The sequence below is a fragment of the Neolamprologus multifasciatus genome, chromosome 3 (assembly GCF_963576455.1).
Source record: "Neolamprologus multifasciatus chromosome 3, fNeoMul1.2, whole genome shotgun sequence".
NCBI lineage: Eukaryota > Metazoa > Chordata > Actinopteri > Cichliformes > Cichlidae > Neolamprologus > Neolamprologus multifasciatus.
The window spans coordinates 40,337,926-40,354,308 of record NC_140441.1 but is presented as its reverse complement, the minus strand read 5'-3'; the positions used below and the strand labels follow the sequence as shown (position 1 = coordinate 40,354,308).

The following is a 16,383-nucleotide window of genomic DNA, read 5'->3' as shown; positions in this document are numbered from 1 at the left end:
TGAATTATGCCAGAAGATGTTGATGGATACCAAAAGTGTTTGGTTGAGGTCAAACCTTCTGAGACATTTAACCAAATACTAGTGAGGGTGTAAGTATATATTTAAGTCTTTATGCATAGTTTTTGACCCTGTGTGAATTAGAGAAAATTCCAAATAAATTCAAACTTAAGCACCCAGCTCTTATTTTTTTTAAAGTAATTAAAGATGTATGCTATACCATCATTCCACCATCGAAAAAGGTCAGTTCCAATAAATTATTTAAAAAAAACAAATTACCATGACATTCATGATGAGTGTATATAAACTTCTGACCACAACTGTATGTTTAAATGTGGAATGAATGGGTGGTGTCTGTAACACTAATATTAGTGCACATCTTTTCATTTTTCTAAGCCTGTCAGCTTTTCAAAGCCTCTGAATGTATTGCAGGAAATATTCATTAAAGCTGAAAAGACTGGAGTTCAAGCTGAACAGTTTCAGAGTCAAAAAGTAGAAGTAATGAAATTCTGGAAAAACACAGACTGGTTGGTTACCACACGCTTTATTTTTCCATCCTTTAGCAGGAATAGTACAAGTATAAAGGAGATGGATAAAAGCAGCATGTCTCTTGTCTCTGCGAACACTGTCACATTAGGTCAGCACTCGGTTGGTCAGTTAGTCCATCCAAGTCACCGTAGAAACCACCTGAGAAGACAACCAGAGTAAACTGTGACTGCTGTTCTTTCTGTCACTTGGCTCCTTTTCACAAATCATATCCCAGTTCTTCTGTTGGAATCATCTGTGTTTGAGCAAAACAAAAAGCAAAACAACATACCACGATCCAAACAAACAGCTGATAAACAAAGTAGGTGACATCTCTCAGTCTGGAAAGGGTTAGAAGGCCATTTCTAAGGTTTTGGGACTTCAGTGAACCACGGTGAGAGCCATTATCCACATATGGACAAAACCTCGAACAGTGATGAACTTTCACAGGCCAGCCTACCAAAATTACTGCATGAGTGCATCAGCAACTCATCCAGGAGGTCACAAAAGAACGATTCTTGATCTCAAGCTGAGATCACGAACAGATGGCCGTATATTCTCACTTGGGTTCTGCAGGAGGACAATCATCCAAAGCACAACAGCAAGTCCACCTCAATGGCTTAAGAAAAACAAAATGAAAACTTTGGAGTGGCCAAAGTCAAATTCCCGACCTGAATCCGATTGAGATGCTGTAGCATGACCTCAAAAAGGTAGTTTAGGCTTGAAAATCCTCCAATGTGGCTAAATTACAACAATTCTGCAAAAATGAGTGGGCCGAAATTCAGTCACAGCACTGTACAAGACAGACTGCCATTTATGGTAAACGCTTCATTTCAGCTGTTGTTGCTAAGTTTGGCCCAACCAGTTATTAGGTTTAAGGGAGCGATCACTTTTTCACACAGGGCCATGTAGGTTTTTTCCTCTTAAAAATAAACACCTTCATTTAGAAACTGCATTTTGTGTTTACTTGTAAATGGTAAATGGACTGGTTCTTATATAGCGCTTTTCTACTCTTTCTGAGCACTCAAAGCGCTGTACACAACTTGTACATTCACCCATTCACACCCATTCGCACAAGCACATTTTTCTAAGTGCTTTTCTAACTAACATTCACACACACATTCATACTCCGATGGATGCATCGGAGGGCAATTTGGGGTTAGTATCTTGCCCAAGGATATTTGACATGCAAACTGGGGAAGCCAGGGATCGAACCACCAACCTTCCGATCAGTAGATGACCTGCTCTACCACCTGAGCTACAGCCACACTTGTGTTATCTTTATCTAATATTTAAATTGTTTTGATAATCTGAAACATTTAAGTGTGACAAATCTACAAAGGAAATAGCAAATCAGGAAGGGGGGGGGGAACACCTTTTTGAACCACTGTATAAACTAGGACATTTTATTCACTCAACAGCTTATCAGGCAAAGTTGGAAATACAAACCCATCAGTTTAGGTGGGCAGAAAACTTAACCCCAGTAAAAATTGCTAACATATCTGTAATGTCTCTTTCCACCTCCACCAGTGAGGTTTCCTCAGGCATGTTTCCTCTTTCTGAATTTCTTACTTAAACTTCACTGTTCTCTTCAGCAATCACCACATAACATATATGATGGTAAATCACAAAAGCCGATCGTACCTTACCTAATAAGTCCAGGACACGCTGATGAAGGCTGGAGCTTCAGGTTCATATGTCAAACTGGCAGATCTGTGTCTGCGAGCAGCTGTGTTACACGTCTGGAAGTTAAAGACAAAGTCCAGGCTTTACAAAACAAAGAGTGATCCATTCATTTAGGACTAGGGATGGGTATCGAAAACCGGTTCTTGTTGAGAACCGGTTCCCACTGTTTCAATTCCTTGGAATTGTTTGCCATTTTTGCAAACGATTCCCTTATCGATTCCAGTCGCCCCGAATGACGTCACCGCATTGCAGAGCGTCATTTACCTGGCAGGAAACAAGGCGCCTAAGCGGCTTAAACGCTCAAAAGTTTGGTTATACTTTACGAGAACGGATGACAACAGGGCAACTTGCAATACTTGCAAAGTAGATATTTCATTTAAGGGAGGAAACACTACGAATATGCAAAAGCATTTGCTCACAAAACACACGATGACCTTAAATGAATGTCGTGTTTTTAATTCCGCTCCGGACTCGTGAATCTCAACCCAGCAGCAGCGGTAACGTTTGCACGTCCTCTCCCGTTAATGCGGCAGGTAAATAATCAACTAACAGTGCATATTATGTTAGCGCGATCTGCCTTATTACAAAACCTGCCATTACTGTGCATTTAGGTGACCATGATGAGACAGACAGACAGAGTCTGGCTCAGATGCTGGCAGTTCTCGCTGCAGTCTACCGTAGCGTCTCCTTTCAGGCCAGGATAGACGAATGTCACCGAGCAGTGACTAAGTTTGTGGTAAAAGGCTTGCATCCATTTGCCACAGCAGATGCCCCCGATTTTCGGTAAGTGAATGTGTTTAATTGTAGGCAGGGACATTACTGGATATTCTTGTGTAATTGCTACAGAATAATTTATGTTATACTTTGTTATTGCTACAGGAGAATATTTATTTTATTATTTTACATTTGCAATTTTTTTTCTGGGGACCCTGTGACACCCCATTGAAGAGCCGTAGGCTGTGGATCTCTTAAGATCTCACTGTTGGGTTTGTAAGGCCATGTTACTCCTAAATTTCTATCTTGTTCAAAGAGAAGATATAAAACAAAGTTCTAAGCTAATCGACCTTAGTGTTCTCCTTTTTAAAAAAAAAGAATCGATAAGAGAATCGATAAAGAATCGAATCGTTAAACAGAATCGAAAATGGAATCGGAATCGTGAAAATCTTATCAATACCCATCCCTATTTAGGACTGAAGCCACTGACAGTAAACATTTGACCTTTTGTGTCAAAACCCTCCAATTATAACATTTTTATTGAATCTGATGATAGTAGTCTCTGAAAGTCGATCAGCATCTATTATATATAGGTCGATTCATCTTTTAAAAATGATGAATTCCGGTGATAACGATGAACACCATCAGCAACAGCATTTTCAAAAGCTGAAGAACCTTTTAATGCTTGATGCACTGCAGCCATATCTAACAGCACGGGCAAATTAGGAAAAAAGTCTATGGTGTCATGGACAAGAAAGTCTACCACAACATTTTAGTGCATTATGGAGTCTCTTCTGGACCGGAGCTGATTAGTTGTGGGTTCATATACCAACAAGACATTGACCCCAATCATAAGTCAAAGCTGTGCAGACACTATTTGACCAAGAAAAAAAGAATGTGAAGTTCTGGACCCGATGAAATGGCGAAGCGAAAGGTCAGACTTCAGTTCTGTTGAGCAGATTTGAGATTTAATGTGTTCAAAGACAGCTCGCTAAAGTTTTATGCAAACCAATTCTCTGTGGACAGCTAGAAGCTATTTGGACATCAATAGCAAAAGACACTATGGATAAGGAACAGTAAATAATGCGCTTCAGTGCTTGAACATTTGCACACTGAAGAGAAAGGTCTATGTGCAGAGAAATGTCTCATGAAATGAGAAAAGATGGCCAGATTTGGTATATCTTTCTATGAACATTTGCCAGTGATGCGTACCGGGATGCAGTTGTTCCCCTGTTTGGGACACAGGTGGAGTTGGCAGTGAAGGAAGATGTCACTAGAGCCCCCAGTGAACCGGAACATGTTGAAGGAGAAGTAAGTGGAGGTTGCCAGTCCGTTTTCCGCCACCTGCACCGTTGGGTCAGCAGGGTTTGCACAGCTGTTCATAAGCAGGAAAATAAACTTTGTTCAGGAGTCCATAATAGCGATCAAAAGGAGGTGAATTAATCTCTGAGCAGCAGCGAGCAACGACCACCTCTGAGTCTCTCTCACCCGTTAATGATCAGATCATGTCTTGGACTGCTGGTAGGTGATGCCTGGTTGGTTGCCCAGCAGGAGTCGCTCACCACAGTGACCAGGCTTCCATCCAGCCCATTAGTCTCCAGCTCTACCCAGATCCTCTGGTTCAGTCTCACTTCACTGTTCAGCTGCACAACTTGTGTCCGCCCAGCGTCGGTGTAGGCCTTGATAATCAGAGTGTAAGTCCAAGCTCCATATGTGATGCGCTGTGCAATGGACCTGCAGAATGCACAAATTTACACTGTTGTTAACAACAATCCCAACATCTTAAAATACTTTACACAATACCTAGCAGCCATTACAAACCAGTCTCTGATTCTGAAGGTTGCAGTGTTGATGTTCGGCTGACTGTGAACACAGGAGAAGTCAATCTGGACTTGGTCGTTGCGAGTGATAACGTCAGAAGAGTAACTCTGGCTCCTGATGGTGTTCTTATAGATGATGTAGCTGTTGTTGGTCTGCAGGGTCACACAATCAGATACTGGGCAAGTTCTTCATTGTTTCATCTTTAACATCTGATACTCTTTAAGATGTTGACTGACTGGTATAAACTTCAGATGACCAAAAATTTTAGAATTCACAGAGATCAAGGCTTAAACAGCAGGAGATGAAACCCACCGTGACCACCGTCCCACAGCTGTTGCTGCTGTTGAAGCTGAAGGTCACCATGTGGGTGAGCTCGTCCATCTGACCCCTGCAGGTCGGGTCATTGAGCTGTAAAGCAGAGTAGTTGATGTCTTTGTCCTGCAGGAGACAACCGACCAGAGTGAGTGAAGCAGAGTTCTCCTTGCAGACCGTTGGATCACCTGAACGTCACAATATCAGTCAGAAAAATCACAGTTAGAAGTTTTCCTCCATTATTCAGCCCTGTTGTCATGATGATATCAGAGCTGTCGTACCCAAAGAGTTGTTTACTTGGTACTTGGAGGCAAAAATGGCCCGACAGAAGCAGCGAGTGTCACCACCGACCGTCTTCTTACCACAGAACTCGTGAGCGCTGCAGGTCCTTTCCTGACAGAAGGCCTCAGAGGCTACAGAGGAACACACTGATGTATTATCCTGAAAACACGGGAGCTCTAAAAATCCACAGTTCAGTTCTTTAAGAAAGGAGAGCTTATTAATAGGGGTGGGTTTTGATTATTGATTTATCGATTAAAATCGATTCTAGCTTGGATAACGTGATAGCAATTCATTAAAACCCTGAATCGATTTTTTAATATAAATTTATTTTTCCCGAAAAGCCAGAATCTCAGGTAAAACCTCACACAATTTCAACAACCACCAAACAGCTAAAACAGTAAATGAGAGCAGGAACACGGATTCTGCACAAAGACGTAAACACAAAGCCCGGACCCGCGGATCAGGATCAGAATCAGTGAGATGTCGCCTTTCTCACCCGACGGCACAGACACGGTTGGGGCTGAAAGCCGACAGCTCACTAATTCCGATGTTTCGGCGGGTACGCGCTTTGTGTGTACGTATTTTTTGCGCTAGATTCCGAAGCTGCAGGTTTTATCTCTCTCCAACCAAAATTCACTGAACCAGCAGCAAAAGAAGCAGCAAACTAAGCTTCACATTTGATAAACATCGACGTGAATTCCCTCTTACTTTTGCTGTTTTGCTTCCACCACGATACAATCACACTTCATGCACAGCTCTCTCTCTCTCTCTCTCTCTCTCTCAGTCTACTTCAAGAACAGTTTTGTTGAGCTAGATAATAGGTATGCCCTCATTGTCATCTGTTGTGATTTTATTTTGAAAGGATGCTTCCTGTTATGCTGCGGAGTATACGCGAGAGTTCAATAAACAAAGTCACCTTTTGGTGTGAATGTTCCGATAAAAGCCGATGCCCCACGTGTGATTATTCCTCCGTCTAGATATAAAAAAGTATCTTCAATATTCATGCAGATTCTGCTGGAAGACCCGTCTCTGCTAACAAGTTTCCAGTCTAAAATCTGTTTTCTTCATTATTCGCTTGCGCACAAGTCTACCATTGTTTACAGCGCTGTTGGCCGCTGTTTTTTTCCTTTTACTTACTTCCGAAAAGAAAACCTAATTTCTGCTGTTCAATCGGCTACTGAACAAATTTAAACTTTTTAAAATTGTGCAAAATTGCAAAACGTTTAGCTGTGTCTCTAATAAAACCTCTGTAACTTTGCTCTGCTTAACTTCAGCAGCATCAGGTACTGTTCATATGCTGATTAATGGTTTTCTTTCGTTTTTGATCTACTGCAGAACATTTTTATAAAATCTCAGGCCAGGAAAATTACCTTCACGTTTTTCTGTGTTTTATCCTCAGTTACTTTGACACAAATGCATCTGCTGTGATGCTTACACCTTTGATAAAGTCTCACAAGTGTCAGCTTTCTTTTTATAGATATAAAAATATAGAAATGTACTGATGCATGATCTGAATTATAATATTTCTGACTGTCTGAGGCCAAATTTCCCCGATTCAAATCAAATTGAATCGAATCAGAATAGAATCTAATCGATTCTAGAAATCAGTGACGATCTGACGTCTTATTAAGGTCTTATTAACATCTTACAGCAGCCGGTCTTTAATGTCCAGCCATCCAAAGTGTGGTTGTGTAGACTGCTGGCTCTGGCGTAGGCCTTCAAGAACTGACAGTTGAGTCCGTCCAATGCAGGATATTTGCACAAAGTGTTAGTGCAGGCGGTTATGTAGGGCTCTGGGTCGATATGACTGTTACAGGAGGAGAAGGGCGCCTCCTTCAGGAGATTACAGCTGTACCACAGATAGAGAAACAAAATTGAAGACAATAAAATAATAATCTGTAATCAGTTGTGTTTATCTTCCATCTATGCTACAGTCACATGTGATGTACCATGTAATTTACAAGACAGATCAACACACGTGTTTTTTATTACGTCAAAGGGTAAACAGATCCTGCTGTGTGGATCAGTCTGCTCACCGTTCAGTCACACTGGTGCAGTTGATCATGCTGTCAGCAGGCTCACTGTACTGCATCTCACAGCTAGGGGGCGACAAACAACAAAGTTCAGGCTCATTCATACAAACAGAATATCTACAACATCAGAGGCAGCAGTCAGAGGGACTCTGAGCTTGTGATGAGGTCTTACCTGGTGGAGCTGTACTCAGAGAGCCTCAGGTCACTCAGAGACCTGCTGGAGTTTCCACACAGACCCCGCACAGATGAACCAGCAGGTCCTGCACAGGATCAGGACAGAATGAGTCAGATCAGCATCAATATTCAAACTGGACAAACACAACAGCTCAATAAATAACAGCACAGTTTACATTTTACATTACATGAATTAACCTTTATTTTCTGTACCTTCTAAGTGTATCTGTGCAGTGTAGCCATCAAAGAAGACAGAGATGATGAGGTTGGAGAGCGACAGCTTGGCAGTGACTCCAGTTTGGTCCTTAGAGAGCTGCACACTGTGAATCAGCTTAGATGAGCTGCTGAGGGTCAGCGTGGAGTCGTCCAGCTGCATCACAGCAGAGACAAAGTGGAGGAAACACTGAGTGAAACATGTCAAACACACAAACAGGCTGATTTCACAGCAACAACCACTGAGTTCAGCAGCTCTGAAAGTACTGCTTCTAACAGCCCTGAGAAGAACGATGAGAGGAGACACAGCAGAGGATGAGGGAGGACTTTGGATCAGACTCCACTCTGACACATGAACTGTGGCTGTAGGTCGCTTACCTGAACTCTCCCACCTTGTTCCAGGTGAATGTAATGCCCGTCCACACGCAGTGTCACACTGTCTAAAAAGCTCACATCTTTACGACGTCTGTCCCTGAAGTTCCCCAGAACATGGAAATCTGGGAGTGACGGAGTCGAGAACAGAGAGTACGCACAGCGATCCTGGATGGAGTTCATATGGCCGTGGACGTCGATGACAGTGGGGCCGGTCACAGTGCAGGTGGAGGCAAACACGCAGCTAACAAAAGGCAACCAACCACAAACATCACCATGAGTTGCTGCCAAAGAAGGTTACCCCAGGGGACCCTCTATTTCTTAAGTTATTTCACTGTAGAACATTTTAGAAACAAAATATGAAGAGAAAACATTTACCTGCCGTTGCCTTGACAATGCTCCAATGGACCACAACCAGAGGTTAGGAGGGTTGCAGTCTCAGAACAGGTGACACTGGAGCAGATTTGTGGGTCAGAGTTGACCACAGTACCAGGTTTATACACCGTACCTGGGAAGAGATAGAGGCTTCACTTTAGTTCAACAGTTTTCCAACTGTAAGTGCAAATAAAACAGTAACAATCAAATCTTTCAGAATTACATAATCCCAAAGTCACGGTAGGAGTTTAAGATTCACTAACCTGAGTGTCTGCATCCACTGATATCTATGATATCATCATTTTGATAGTTGTCAAGAGTGTTATTAACCTCTACTTTGTTGATTACGACATCACCGACCCGAGTACGATAGAGCTAAACAGAAACAAACACAGCTAATGTTATAATCACAGAGCAGAAAGAACTGACATCAAGCTGAAAACACAAAGCAGGAACTCCAGCAACACTTGAGGGAAGATGAACAACTTTAATAATAGACCATTATTTTCAGTCTATTATTAAAGTTGTTCATCTTCCCTCAAGTGTTGCTGGAGTTCCTGCTTTGTGAATTCTTTTATCCTCTTGGAAGTGAAGTTGTGCCAGAACATTTTTTGCTGCGATTTATCAAGCTGAAAACAGACACAAATGTTGGCATTAAATATAAAGTATTTAACATATTACGTCAAAGTGTTATTGTTCATGTACACACAGACTCACCACCACTAAACCAATGCCATGTGCTTCCAAACTCAGAGCTGCTTCTGTCCCAAAGTTGAATAGGTCTAAGCGAATCTGTAAACAGGTTAACAGGAAAGATTCAGTCACTGTGAAGAAGTTTCATCTGAAAGTGTTTAGAAAAGCTCAGGTTCACAACATTAACATTGGGCCTGTTGAGCTGCATTGCTAAAACATTTTGAATTTCATAATGGAGTGTTTCCATATGCTATAAAAACTACAGTCATCATGTTTTTAAATCAGGTGATTATATAACCAATCATCAGACCAATCCTTCTGCTAGCAACAAAAATAGCAGAAAAAGTGATTTTTAAACAAACACGATCATAATCCGACATGTTGTCATATACTGAAGTGGTATCCATGCAAGTCTCTGTTTTCATGGTCTGTATTGTCTTAACGTGCTTCTGTTTTCAATGTTTTATAGTTGCTTTTGATGTTTAGTTTGTTTGGTTATGATTGTGCATTACTTTTACCATTCACATGCATTGGTCCTGTCTCCTGTCTACGCTTAGATGCCTTTGCATCTTTGGTTTTCCTTCACCCTTCAGGTGAAAACTAGCCTGTACCTGTTATATTCCCATAACTGTTATATTCCCATATATCACCGTGATGTTGTTTATTGTATTGCTCTCGTTTTCTTCTGCTTGTTTTCTTTTTTCTTTCTCAACGGGTGATCCAGGTGATTGATATATGTATTTTTTTGTCTGCTTATTTAGTTGTTTTTTGGGGTTTTTTGCCCTTTATCCCCGTCCCTCTTCTCTGCTGTTTTTCCCCCTCTTCCTTTCTCCCCTTTCTTTTCCTCATTCAAGTCTGTCCCGTAATCTAGCAAGTGAAAATAAAAAATAAAATAAACAATAAAAGGTGAATCAAATAGACCATTATGGCAAGGCTGGAATGGTCAATTTGGTAAAGTAAATCTGTTGGGCATCTTTCCTCGCCTTTAGACAATAATTCTGATGGCAAAAGAACCAAACGGGACAGGCAAAAAAACCCCAAAAACTAGCCTGTACGGCTGCATCTGACATACTCACGTTAATTAGTCTACAATGTCCCTTTAAAAAAAAAAAAAAAAAAAAAAAACATTTTTCATTTTATGTTTGTTTTCATTGTTAAAACTATTAATTTTAGGGACACCCTTCAGGCTTTGTGATACAGAGCAGGACTCACCGTTGAACTGCTGATCTGCATGCTTATTTTCACACTGCATCTCAAACTGTTCTGAATTGTTTGTGTTTTAGTTCTATTCCAATTTTCAAGAAAAGAATCTCTTTGAACTATATCAAAATCTGCTCTCCTTTTGTCAGGTAAGCGCCCCATGATGCAGTCGCCTTTATTCCCAGGGTTGTAAAACTTGTCAAAACAGAACACAATCTCTTGGTTTGTGAAGTTCACCTGTAAAAATCAGAGACACAACAAATCAAATAGCAAAATATTTTGTGGGTTTTTCTGTCATGTACAGCTGAACTGTTGGTGCTCAGGTTTCAGTCAGAGCTCTCGCTCTGCTTCAGGAAGCTGCATCAGGTGATGGTTACATACTCAGCATCACTGCAGAGGACATTAATAAGACGCTGATCTCTGAACTCTTCACTCAGTCTGCAAACATCATCTCTGCTACAGGTGGAGATTAAACAGCAACAACACATAAAGCTCTTCTAAAACATCAGGCTTCATCCTACTCACATAGAGCTCCTCGTACTTCTGTCCATAATACGTGATGGGACATGAGCTGATGTTCACCATTGAAGACTCAGTGATTGTCTGTTGCTGAGCACCTGAAGACACAGACACACGTGAGAGGTGTGAGCTGCAGCCTGTTAGCTGTTAGGACAAACAAAGGTTCACATTCACGCGTTTGTAGAAACAAAGTATTCGTACAAGTTGCCAAAATCTTGGAAAAGGAGGGTAGATTACAAGTTAAACTTGGGGAACTTATATGGATGGGTATAGTAGACGTAACTTTTTTATTACTTACTCACGTTACACTCTCGTTTGTAATAGCAGAGCATACTCGATGCAGCGATGGACAGCCGGATAGGTCATGATCAGTCTCATAGCTGGTGTAAAACAACTATTCAAATTATTTTGCTAAAGAAATAGGGTTGATGGATATATGGGGACTTGTGAAGTCTTATCTATGTTACGGTAGTACATTAACATGTACTCTCACGACAGGCCTAAACACTAAAGTACAGAAATGTTACTATATTGTAACTTCAGATATTGCATCGTATAGATCAGCTATGCAGTGTTTGGAAAAGAGAGTGAGAGCTGTTTTGATCTGAATATGATGAGTTGATAACATTCAGAGCGCCAGTGAGGCTAAAACAAAGTAAAACAAAATGTATGAAATACATGACAGGGACTCACAGATAATCAGGGTGAAGCTGAAAAACCAGTAACAGACAGATATGGACGAGGAAAAAACTCCAAATGCAAATCTGGAGGTCCACTACGAAGCAGGATTTAATCTTATTTGCGCTGGGTTTCCTGTCCTGTGAAAGTGTGACTGGGGCATATCATGATGGTAACTAATACTGCAAACCTAACCTGCACTGGGTAAGAGATCAGCAGGTATGAAATCAATCACCTATTCTCCAGATATGAGCCATTTCTGGGAGATCTCCCGGACCTCTGTATGGCGAGCAGTGTTGGTCAAGTTACTTGAAAAAAGTAATCAGTAACTAATTACTGATTACCTCCCCAAAAAAGTAATGCCGTTACTTTACTGATTACTTATTTTCAAAAGTAATTAATTACTTAGTTACTTAGTTACTTTTTAAAAACACAATTTACAACCTGAATAGGTGATAAAGTGATAGATCTTTCAGCCCAATTCTACTTTTTCTGCATAATCCATCATACAAAATGTAATCAAATGGAAAAGTTTCTTTTTAAAACTTGTTTTATCAGTTTTAATCTTTTAAGCAAAAATTAAATTATATGCACCATTCTCTGACTTGAAGAAATTAGTTTAACATTTAAACCTATTTTCTGCACATTCCAGCACATAAAATAAAATATTTTTTTGTGTTTACACTCAGTCTTTCAAATAGATGCAAGTAAAACACAGCAGAAAATAAATAAAGTCAAAGACTCAGCGGTCCTGCTGCTCTATTTTCACCTGTATAGCAGGAGTGGGGTAGGCGGAGGTTTGCCCTGGTGCAGGTGTGCCGCAGCGGTCAGTTGAAGAATCCGCGAGTTTCTCTGTGAGTTTCCCATTACGTCGTAGCGCACTCGATGCTTGTTTAGGGTTTTTTTTCGCCGTAAAAAGAAGTTTTTTTCCCACGCACAACGGACGCTAATGTTTTTGTCACTTTTTATGGAATCAAACTCAAAGTAAGGTCAGTACTTCCACGCTTTAAACGCTGCACGCTCATACTCTCCCGCACTCGATATATTATCCACTGTTGATCTGCACACAGCTGTTGTCACGAACGTCGCACTCGCTTACGTCACTGTCATGAGACATTCTCGCAAAAAGATCACGGTTTTAGTAACGCAGCGTTCTTACGGGAAAGTAACGGTAATCTAATTACCATTTTTGCAATAGTAATCCCTTACTTTACTCATTACTTGAAAAAAGTAATCAGATTACAGTAACGTGTTACAAGTAACGCGTTACTGCCCATCTCTGATGGCGAGTAAGGAGGGTCTAAATTTTTCCAATGACATCTAATGTTTTTGTATTTCTTTGAGTATCAGTTAAAAAAAAAAAGATTCTCAACTTTATTTGCTGATTTCCTGGCTGGCTGCAGATATCTTAACACATCTTTTCTGTGTTATAAGCATTAATATATTATTCTAAAAGAGAGCAGATATTTGTATCGGTGACCTTGTTAAACATTTTTCAGTTTTACTAACTGAAGTGCTTAAAGTATAAACTTTTAGTACTACATATTTCTCTACAGTGCCTTTCTCTTCACACACACACTGTTATTTTTGTATGTAGCGATCCATATTTTCCCCATGGTACAGTTTTATCTTCCTGCATCCAGTAAATATGGAAGCTTGTTTCTGCCACTGAAAAAAAATGCTGTCAGTTATCTGCAAGTTACACTTTTGGTTTATTGTCTTTAAATTTCAATTTAGTAACTCAAGTTTAGGGTTATAATTTGTCTGAGTCTTATTAGTTCAAAATGCCATGAAAATAACTCAATATTAACAAAAAACAGGACTTGAAATGTTCAGTTATTACATGAAAAGTTTAAGATGAGTGAGTTAAATTTAATGTGAACAGAAAAAAGAAAATAATTTCTTCCACATAGACCCAAAACTATATTTACTGTGTTTGGACCCTGAAGGACACAAACATGCTAAATGTGAGCAAAATGTTAGTAAATCTCAGTGTTTTCAATACAAAAAAGACCATAGCATTGTCAAACGCGCCAAACCTTCCACGAGAAAAACATAAAAACTAAAAGACAAGACAGGGCGTTTGAAAGAGTTCAGGGAGTCGTGTTGAATGTAATTATTGAACCATCAGATTGATGGATGGGCGGATGACAGAGATCTACATCCCTTGAACTCTTTAAAAATGCTTGTTTGTTTGTATGATTGTTTATTCTAAAATAAAGATATGAAAGCAAGGATCCCAGGAAAATCTGTCCATGTTTGTCAGATTATCAGCACTTCAAATGTCCTTCACTGTCCCTCCTCACTTCAGGTCATTTGGTCTTTGTTCCTCAGTCTCTGATTATCAGTTCCTGAATACTAATCACCAAATACTCAAGTCTAGTAAGGATACTTGTAAAGTAGCTGTGGTGCATGCTTACCTGCCAGTACAATGAATGCAGACAGGAAGAGCAGTGGGCACAGCATGTTGGAGGGAACCAATCGCCTGACAAAGACCTGAAAGAAAAAAAACACAGTTGGACATCTGTGATTGGACAGAAAGTAGCACAAACATCAAATGGTAACACTTGAGGTTATTACTGTACATCATCTGTAAGGTTAGGAAAATCCCAGCATGCAGAATGTTTGAAATTAGGACTCTGAAGATGTCACAGAAACAGACTAACAGAACAATCATCACTGTGCGATTTAAACATCTCCATGCTCCTTCAGCTGTCAGTGAAATTTGTCTCCTTGCATCAACACTTGGCACATTTCCTCTCTGAATCTAAGTTTATTTTCTCATTAAACACCAAACTTCAAAGAAGAGAAACATAACAATACAAATAAAAGACTGGAGGAATGCGTATCATGAGCAAAAAAAACAAAGACAACCCTGAATTTATCCTTTAAAAGGAGGACTCGGCATTTAAAAGTTCTAAAAGTCAGTGTGCGAGTTTTTCCCACTCCTTCGTCTGTCTGTTATTTATCCTGCTAAAGCCACAGAGCTGCCCGTCAGTGACTCTTTATTGTTCTACTCGTGCAGCTCGTCTTACCTTCTGGAGCTCTGTTGGAGGATGAGGAGGGTGGAGGCTGCTGCTCTCTGGTGATGGTGTCTCTGTGAGCAGTCCGTCTCTCTTTATTTGGATCCTTCCTGCTGTCCACACCCAGGTAGAGAGGAGGGCTGGAGGAGCTACCTGATGGGAACCTCCCACTGATGAATCAGCCTCTTACAGAGAGACACCTGAAATAAGCCCCCGAGAGCTTCAGGTGTTTTTTGAAACCTTTCAGCATATAACATTTATGTCTTCTTAAATGGAATAAAATTAGAAATAATTCCTTATGAACTTTGCTTGCTGAGATTTTTCTAGTGACCAACATCTTGTCTCGGTCCCGTTTGTAATCTCAGCTTTCTAATCACCACGTGGCTGCACACACAAGTGCACACGGGCAAGAAAGTCGTCAAGGCCGCCGAGATACAGAGATGGCAGAGATGGAGGAGAGTGCCAAGGCTGGAACGTTTGAGGCCGGAGATATCGTATCAAACAAACCTTTAGTTCACTCCTTGTGCTGACAGATAAACAAAAGTTTAATACACTAATCAATTTTTCTCAGAAGCACGTCACATATGCCAGCAACACAACTCTGAGTAGCTACAGAGAGACTGATTAAGCAGTAAGACTGAGTTACCCAGAATTAAACACAGATCGGTCACAACTGTTATAGGTAAAAATGGAATAATGTCACTCTTTCACTGGCTAATATGATCACTTCACTGTAGGTCATTAGTCGCTCAATGAACATTTCATTAAACAGAGCAGGAATGTTTAAAACAGCGTGTTCAAACATCCTGGTTTTATTTTGAATGCTCATATTACGTTTTACTTTGCAAAAACACAAAACTAGCAGGGTCAGAATTATTAGCGTCACTGATGCTAACAGTCAGCTGTGTGTGGTCTCTGTTGGATAACAGCCTGAACCGAGTCACCCCAGCCTATTCTTCTTTTGCAAATCTCTCAAGCACCTCCAGATTTGACGATCATCTTTTATGGAGCTCGGTCTTCAGTTCCCTCCACAGATGTTCAGCAGGATTCAGGTCAGGACTTTGTGCAGGCCAGTCAGTAATGCTCACTGTGAGCTGGTTCTTCATCGCCTCCAGAAGGAGCCACGTATGTTTTGTTTTGCGGTTATGTTGGAAGACAAAGTGAAGACCCAAGCACAGTTTTGCTGCTAAATGCTTGACGTTTTCCTTCAGGGTTGTCACATTTCCTTCTTTCTTCATGTTTCCTTCCACTATGAAGCATCATCGCCGTGTTTCACTGTGGGGACGAAGTTCGCTAGGAGTTGGTTGTTCTGGGGTCTTTAGACACGTCTCTCACTAGTTTTCTGTCCAGTCTTTGAGATCTATTCCTTCCAATCTCTGCCAGACTTGTTCTGTACTGTCTGGCTGTCTTTGAATGTATCGATGATCCTTCTCACTCCAGTTCTTGACACTTGGAAAATTTTGGTTAATGTTGTATTTTTAGCTCCAGCTTTCTGAGCCTCAGCAAGTCTTTTTCTCAAGTCTAAACTGATTTCTTTTGGTTTTGGCACGATGTGTCTGTGTAAGTTGAAAGATAATCCTCAGTTTTAACTTTATTTCACAAGTTTTGTGGATTTAAAGTTAAACTAGATCATTTGCACAGCTGTGGCTTAATAAAAAAGTATTTTTTTCAGGACGGGTTTGATTACAATTTTTGTTGTTCTTGACAATAAAGATTCTCATTCTGATTCTGAAACAGAAATAATTTAGGCTTACTTAAGAAAACTA

At 40.5% G+C, this 16,383-nt stretch overlaps 1 protein-coding gene across 1 annotated transcript; it reads right to left on the bottom strand.

Moving 5' to 3' along the window:
* Positions 1-124: 124 nt before the first annotated feature.
* Positions 125-14,900, bottom strand: LOC146523176 (alpha-tectorin-like). The gene is made up of 19 exons (XM_085145586.1): positions 14,630-14,900; positions 14,015-14,090; positions 10,923-11,014; positions 10,410-10,634; positions 9,222-9,296; positions 8,768-8,879; positions 8,508-8,637; positions 8,136-8,373; positions 7,758-7,914; positions 7,543-7,630; positions 7,374-7,436; positions 6,987-7,186; positions 5,337-5,468; positions 5,056-5,243; positions 4,744-4,895; positions 4,411-4,656; positions 4,135-4,297; positions 2,172-2,264; positions 125-684 (listed from the first exon to the last, which is right to left on the bottom strand). The coding sequence occupies exons 2-18, from the start codon at positions 14,058-14,060 to the stop codon at positions 2,172-2,174; spliced, it is 2,400 nt and encodes a 799-aa protein (XP_085001712.1). The 5' UTR covers positions 14,061-14,090; positions 14,630-14,900; the 3' UTR covers positions 125-684.
* Positions 14,901-16,383: the final 1,483 nt, after the last annotated feature.